The sequence below is a fragment of the Raphanus sativus genome, unplaced genomic scaffold (genome assembly GCF_000801105.2).
Source record: "Raphanus sativus cultivar WK10039 unplaced genomic scaffold, ASM80110v3 Scaffold4462, whole genome shotgun sequence".
Taxonomy (NCBI): domain Eukaryota; kingdom Viridiplantae; phylum Streptophyta; class Magnoliopsida; order Brassicales; family Brassicaceae; genus Raphanus; species Raphanus sativus.
The window spans coordinates 1-7,044 of NW_026619764.1; the positions used below are offsets into that span (position 1 = coordinate 1).

At 39.3% G+C, this 7,044-nt stretch overlaps 2 protein-coding genes across 2 annotated transcripts; one reads left to right on the top strand and one right to left on the bottom strand.

Annotated features, from left to right (window-relative positions):
• Nucleotides 1-644: 644 nt before the first annotated feature.
• LOC130507398 (galactolipid galactosyltransferase SFR2, chloroplastic-like) lies at nt 645-3,619 on the top strand. Its single transcript, XM_057002115.1, has 10 exons — nt 645-856; nt 1,064-1,358; nt 1,443-1,581; nt 1,654-1,820; nt 1,898-2,119; nt 2,206-2,374; nt 2,441-2,674; nt 2,749-2,898; nt 2,979-3,108; nt 3,204-3,619. The coding sequence occupies exons 1-10, from the start codon at nt 694-696 to the stop codon at nt 3,419-3,421; spliced, it is 1,887 nt and encodes a 628-aa protein (XP_056858095.1). The 5' UTR covers nt 645-693; the 3' UTR covers nt 3,422-3,619.
• A 433-nt stretch (nt 3,620-4,052) lies between these two features.
• LOC130507399 (protein REDUCED WALL ACETYLATION 2) lies at nt 4,053-7,044 on the bottom strand (the record flags this gene model as incomplete). Its single annotated transcript, XM_057002116.1, is given in 14 exon segments — nt 4,053-4,327; nt 4,466-4,624; nt 4,706-4,802; nt 4,940-4,996; nt 5,074-5,136; nt 5,204-5,292; nt 5,375-5,461; nt 5,579-5,694; nt 5,787-6,042; nt 6,108-6,257; nt 6,414-6,572; nt 6,675-6,747; nt 6,822-6,878; nt 6,967-7,044. Coding segments are annotated over 14 exon segments (1,447 nt in total), but the record flags the coding sequence as incomplete, so codon positions are not given.

A 7,044-nucleotide genomic window follows, 5' to 3' on the forward strand; every position in this document is an offset into this window, starting at 1 on the left:
TTAGATAAATTCCCTATATACTGAGTTAATACTCTTTAATTTTTAACAAATTTCTTACGACATTCTAAATTTTATTATTGTATCATAAATTATCTTTCATGGTACATGGTCATCTTTTTAATTTCTTAACAATTTTTTAATAAAACTTAATATACTGCTTAAATTAGTGGATTAACCACAATGAAATCTCTATTGTTTAGATCTCTATTGTTTAGAGAAACGAAAACAACAAAGGTTTCAAACCTTCTTTACTAATATCAAGTTTAGAGAAGGGCTTGTACTATGACTGTCGGAACGGTGGTACTATGACTCTCCAAAAAAATTTTTAGAGATTTTTCTGGATTTTGGGCACCGCTTGCGGTGGGCGGTGGGGTCTAATCACTATAAAAAGTTTACCCAAAAAACAGTTCTTTGTACCCAAAAAAAAAACATTCAAGTTTATGTTTTTCTTTTGGTGTCAAATCGAGTTTATGCTTTTAAAATCAAGTAATAATCAATTTAAACCAGTTAACATTGCTGTTTGATGATTAAGGTACATAAAGACGTACACGGACTTTGGAGCTAAGCCCACCCACCTACTACACGTTAATCTGGTTGGATGGGCCCTTAATGGGCTTCTCTTACATAAACCCGTTGCGCGCGCCGGTGAGCAACTAGAAATTGCCGGTTATATCATCGTCATCATCGGCGATAATGAACATAGTCGCATTGCTCGTGAAGGTCGCCGGTCTCTTCGCCACGATCACCGTAGGAGCCAACGCATTCTCCTACACTCGTTTCCGTCGCCGGAACCTCGGGAAGATTCGCTCACCAATCGACGAATCCAAAGAAATTCTCGCCGATTTCAATTCACACGGTACGACTGCGTTTCGTTTGTTTTATTACACAAAGTGTGAAGCTTGTCTGATTTCAGACCAAATGACCATGTCTGAATTTTTCTTGTCTTTTTGAAAAAAAAAATAGTATTATTTCAAATTCAAAATCTTCTACAAATAGATTGTGTAAATTGAATCCGAAAGGTTTAACATTGTCTTGGTGGTGTAATAATCTCTGTATGTTTCAGAACACAAGGAGGGAAAGTTCTTCTTTGGATTAGCAACTGCACCTGCTCACGCAGAGGACGAACTCGACGATGCTTGGCTCCAGTTTGCAAAAGAAACACCTTCTTCAGCATCAGACACAGTGCCGGGTTCAGAGGCTGCTACTAGAAAAAAGATTAAGCTCGCTGTGGGAGCTATAACAAAAGGGTTGGCCAACAACAAACATATAAAAGAAGTTAAAGCTTCTGCTTCTGCTTCTGCTGATGATGATAAGCCACCCACTAACAATGTAGCTGCTTGGCGCAACGCTCCTCACCCGTGAGCCTTCGTTGTTACTATCAATTAGCTGTGTCTTATGAGTTATGAGCTCAAACTGAGGTTTTTTCCTCAATTTGTTTTCAGGGAGGACAGACTTAAGTTTTGGTCAGATCCTGACAAAGAAGTGAAGCTAGCTAAAGAAACTGGCGTTACTGTCTTCAGGATGGGAATCGATTGGTCTAGGATCATGCCAAAAGAGCCCACCGAAGGGATTAAGGAAGCAGTGAGTCAATAAACTTTTCTCTGAACATGCTTCTAGTAGAGAAAGAGTCCCCTTATATATCGTGCTTTGTAGGTTGACTATGAGGCCCTGGAACACTATAAATGGATACTCAACAGAGTCCGTTCAAACGGGATGAAGGTGATGCTGACGCTCTTTCACCATTCATTACCACCATGGGCTGCTGATTACGGTGGCTGGAAAATAGAGAAGACGGTCGACTACTTTATGGACTTCACAAGGTGCGACTTTCTCTCCTTCAAAATGACCTTTTTTTTAATGCAAGTCTTGATTCATCTTTTTTTTATAACATGCCCAGGCTTGTTGTGGACTTCATGTTCGAGTTGGTAGACTCTTGGGTAACGTTTAACGAACCGCATGTCTTCACCTTGCTTACCTACATGTGCGGTTCTTGGCCCGGAAACAACCCTGATTTTATGGAGATGGCTACATCTACTCTACCCATGGGTGTGTTCCATAGAGTGTTACATTATATGGCTGTTGCTCACTCAAAGGCCTATGACTACATCCACTCGAAAATGCTAGTTTTTTCCCACCTTTTTTTTTTTTTTTTTTTTAAATTATCTTAAAATTATATTAATGGTCTCTAATCTCTTTATATGGCAGTTGCTTGAAAAAACCTTTGGTGGGGATTGCGCACCACGTCTCCTTTATACGACCATATGGTCTCTTTGATACAGGGGCTGTGACTATTAGTAACTCCCTCACTGTATATCCATATATTGATAGCATTTCTCACAAGTTGGATTTCATAGGCATCAACTACTACGGACAGGTAAAGGGAGTTAAGAGCGAACACGTTTGCTATCAGGCCTTCACTTATATAGTTTTCTCTGATTAGGAATCAGTGTGTGGTGTCGGAATAAAGCTTGTGGAGACTGATGAATACAGTGAATCCGGAAGAGGGATATACCCTGATGGTCTCTACCGCGTGTTGTTGATGCTCCATGATAGATACAAACACCTGAAAATCCCTTTCATAGTTACGGAGAATGGTGTGTCTGATGAGACTGATGTGATTCGGCGGCCTTACCTGATCGAGCATCTCCTTGCCCTTTATGCTGCAATGCTAAAGGTTCTTGGGTCTACCATGACAACACTAGGTGTTGGCATATCTCTCACTGTGTGTTTGGTGGCTTTTTACGACAGGGTGTACCGGTGCTTGGTTACATATTCTGGACTATTTCAGACAACTGGGAATGGGCTGATGGATATGGTCCGAAATTTGGACTTGTTGCTGTTGACCGATCCCATAATCTTGCACGAACACTTAGGCCATCTTACCATCTCTTTTCCAAGGTTTTATCATTATAACCCTACACTTTGAGATCATGGCATTGCTAATCTACTCGCATGGCTTTTGTATTCATACTCTCCAGATAGTGAAAAGCGGGAAAATCACACGTAAAGATCGGTCTCTTGCATGGAATGAACTCCAAAGAGCTGCTAAATCAGGAAAGCTACGGCCATTCTACCGGGCCGTTGATAACAATGGTCTAATGTATGCAGGTTTGGTTTACAACTTCACCACACCTTCAAGTTATTATTTTTTTGTACCTTGTTTAGTTTGTACTTTATGATCGTTTACTTTCTTTGTTTAAAAGATGGTCTAGACAAGCCTCAGTGGAGACCGTATGTTGACCGTGACTGGCGGTTTGGTCACTACCAAGTGGATGGTCTTCAAGACCCGCTGAGTCGCGTGGCTCGAGTCCTTCTAATATGGCCGCTTATCATGAACAAGAGGATAAGAAAAGTTAAGGTCAAGCCCACAGATGATACTGGAAGCGCTCTGCACCCGGCTTATGCCTCACCTTATTACTAGATGAAGAGATTAGAAACCTGAGGAATCTTTGCTTAAGAACGAGAAGGAGATAGCTACTAGTTACAGGATGGGTGACTAAGAGGATATAATTAACGTCTGTTCAATGAAATAAGTTTAGTGTTTAGGTTCCTTTTTTCTCTGTGTATTAACATGAATATACCTCCACTACAGTCTACATATAATACTCTTACCACATAATACTCTTACCACATAATAGATTAAAGAAATGGGTTACTCATTCATCAAATCTTCTAATTCAACACCATCACCATCGTTTTCCTCCGTTGTGTTCTCCTGTGAGGTTTCTTCTTTAAATAGTTCTTTGTTCCCCATGAGTTGTTCATAATAGCTACCACAACGACTATGTGTTAGATAAGGTTATTAAATAATATATATAACTTGTTGAGATTTGAGAAGGAGCCTTTACTAACCTTCACGGCTGATTCCACAATCTCATTGTAGCTCAAATTTTCATCTGGACTAGACGTGGTGCTGATCCAAAATCAAAACTTTGAGCTAGTGAAATGATATTTTACCATGAAGATATAAAATATGTAAATCTCATTTAGTCTACTATTCAAGTTTCCAAAAATAATATGTAAATAAGAAAAGAATTCAGTTGCTAAATATGTTAAAAAAAAAATATTTAATCTAATATTCATGTTTCCAAACAGATTTCATTTAATCTGGTATACACGTTTTCAAACAATACCAAAAGATACTTTAATAACATAGATACAAACAGATGACAATATACCAAACACTGTATGCATCTCTACCTCTCTGATTTCTTCTATCTTCTTCGTATAACTACCATATTGCGTTGTTCATCAACTCCTCTGGAAATTGATATTAATTCCACCCAAATTAATGCCCACGCTGGGCCGGTTCAGACGTGCTTCATACCTGTTGTTTCCCATGATAATAATTATATAAAGCTTTAGATATCATTCGCACTTTCTACTCTTGTGTAATGAGCTCAAGCATATCATGAACAGCTTTATTCCATATAGAAACAGAGAGACATGAGTGTTGTTTACTAACCATTTTTTGGGGGATTTGGATGAGAACAAAGGAGAAAAAGTAGAGACAAGTGCAGATTATGAGAGCTGAGATGGTATTGTAGACAAGGCGCTTGTCGTCTTTGGTTGGTATGAAGGCTGTTTTCAATGTGTTGGTAAGCTCGAAGAGCCTATAAGAGACCTGAAACACAACAACAAAATGCCAATCAGTTTCTTTCTTAAATAGTTTCTTCTCTGGTCTGGTGTAGCAGTGTTTGCTTACAGCGACGTAAATAGAAGTTGTGAGCATGAAGTTCAACAATGGGTATTCCGGGATTAGAGAGAGTAGCAATTTGGGTTGACCATCAGGAACTCCAGATCTGTGGATTCATTAGAATATGTTCATAGCTCAATGGCTCAAGATTAATATTAAGAGCTTGTTGTATTGGCGTTCTCAACCATTAACTTCCAACTTAAGCCACATTTGAGAACCTTAACAAGAAGATTCGTGACATACCTGAGCCATATATGAAACTGGGAGATATATGTCTCCAATGTTATCTTCCCAAGCCACCTGAAAGTTCATGCACAAATTTTTTTTTTGTTTTCTGGCTGTAAGAGGACGAATATATCTATTTATATTTGCCATACGCGAGAAGGGTCAAACTGTAGCCGCGGAAAGACTGTGTGATGTTCCGGAGACAGATATAAACACTGAAAAGCAACACGAGACACCAAATTAGGACTGACTTTTGGAAGATTCATTGTAGGAACAGCTTACGTTATCGGAATCCAAGAGGTGTAAGGATGGTATTTGTTGTAAGTTAGCTTGTCCATCTTGTATATGTACTCGAACCAAAAATACCCCACCTAAAAGTTTCATAAAGATACCGATTAGCTGGAAGCATAATCTCTTCAACCTGGAAGACAGTGAAATGATGGCTTGTTATACCGTAAGCGCTACAAGTGCCACAGTTGTTTTGACAGCCATCCTGAACTTCATCTCAGCTTCCTCTAGTTTATCCATCCAACTTTCAACCTATAATTTACACAATCAGCGAAATGAAGGACAAATTACGGTGAGTCTTTCTCCCTAAGCTACCCCATTTTTGAACAGAGTTGATGTGAAGTTCAAGTGTGAGTATTGGGAACTTACAGTTGGGTGGTAGTATGCATATAGCATCCCGATTATCCATATGTACCGATCAAGGCCCGAGCGGAAATGCCACTCATGCAAGAGGGGAAGCTGCGGTTTTGCCGGATCATTATAACCTGTAAATGATGTTTTTGAGATTTTTTAATATCAGTTGTCTTATGACCAGATTTATTTTTCATAGGAAGCGAAGATTAAGTTTTTCACTAACCCATTAGGAACGTAAATGGACTCCAAATCCACTCAAAAACGCCGGGAATCTCCCAAACGATGATAACAACAGCGAAGCAGGCAACCATTTTAGCAGCTATGACTGAACCCATCTCATTATATTTGTTCATAATACCAAGTGCTCCGTAGACCATTAGAGTAAACAGAGTGTGCATCGGGCATATGTAGTATAGCATGTAACTGTTGTTGAGGACGATGCAGGAGAATATGACCAGGAAATTTAGCCGCCACATCATCTGTAGAAACAGGGGTATGTCAGAATTTAGAAGCTAGAAATAAGAAAAGAAGCCATAGCTGTTACCTGTGCAAACCTTGCAAGGCTAAAGTCCTTGCGAATGTAATAATAGGAAAAGTTCCCAAACCCAGTCATCCATACGTAGCAAGCGATGAAAACACGGATTGCGTTATAGTACTCTGCAGCAGCGAAGTAGTGGTACATCAAAAAGAGGACCTACAACACCAGGAAAAGAAAACAACGATGAGGTAACAGCAAATGAAAAAGGAAAATTAGGAACTAAATGCTTCTTTGAGAACTAAAATAATCTTCTTAGCTGATGCATCAACAGTTGTAGGGCAAGGCATTAGCTTTAAAAGATAAATGACGAACCTGCATCCAGCCTTTCCACTCCTCGGTTTGATGCCTATTCAAGTACATGATGGACTTTCCGTTGAATGCTGATTTATCGTTATGTATCGTGAAGGAAGTTATCGCCGAAACAATGATGAGAAGGAAGTAAAGGAACAGAAAGAGATCCCGGTTGTAACTCTGCATCAAAAAGATAAACAATGTAAGCCTCTCTAGCTACATAAACCATTCCCAAATCTACTAAGCAAGCAAATTTCAAAAAAAAAAATATATCATCATCACCTTCTTGGATGAATTAAATACATCAGTGCGGTCACATATGTAAAAGTATCCCATAAGTACCGCAAACTCAATTCTGCATACAAAAAAACAAAAAATAATATAAAAAGAATGAACATTTCAACTTTACTCTTAGAAAAACAGACTCACATTGCTCTTAACGTCAGCCTGTTCTCAACCAAGAAGGACTCATCCAAGAGGACAAACCTGCATAGAACCCCCGGTGGGTAGACATTAAGAAAACAACGATAGAGATGATTACTGTTTGGTTCAAAGGAGAGGTAATGAGGAGAACCTTATGAGAGGAGAATGTGCAGAGGAGGAGGGCTTGGCTTTGGGAGCAGATGACTGGAGACCACCACCATCTTCTATC

Bases quoted from the DNA above. Each gene is read 5' to 3' on its own strand.
- LOC130507398 (XM_057002115.1), top strand. From the start codon at position 694: ATGAACATAGTCGCATTGCTCGTGAAGGTCGCCGGTCTCTTCGCCACG. The intron at 1,582-1,653 runs GTGAGTCAATAA...CGTGCTTTGTAG, and splicing joins CCGAAGGGATTAAGGAAGCA to GTTGACTATGAGGCCCTGGA. The intron at 2,899-2,978 runs GTTTTATCATTA...CATACTCTCCAG, and splicing joins CTTACCATCTCTTTTCCAAG to ATAGTGAAAAGCGGGAAAAT.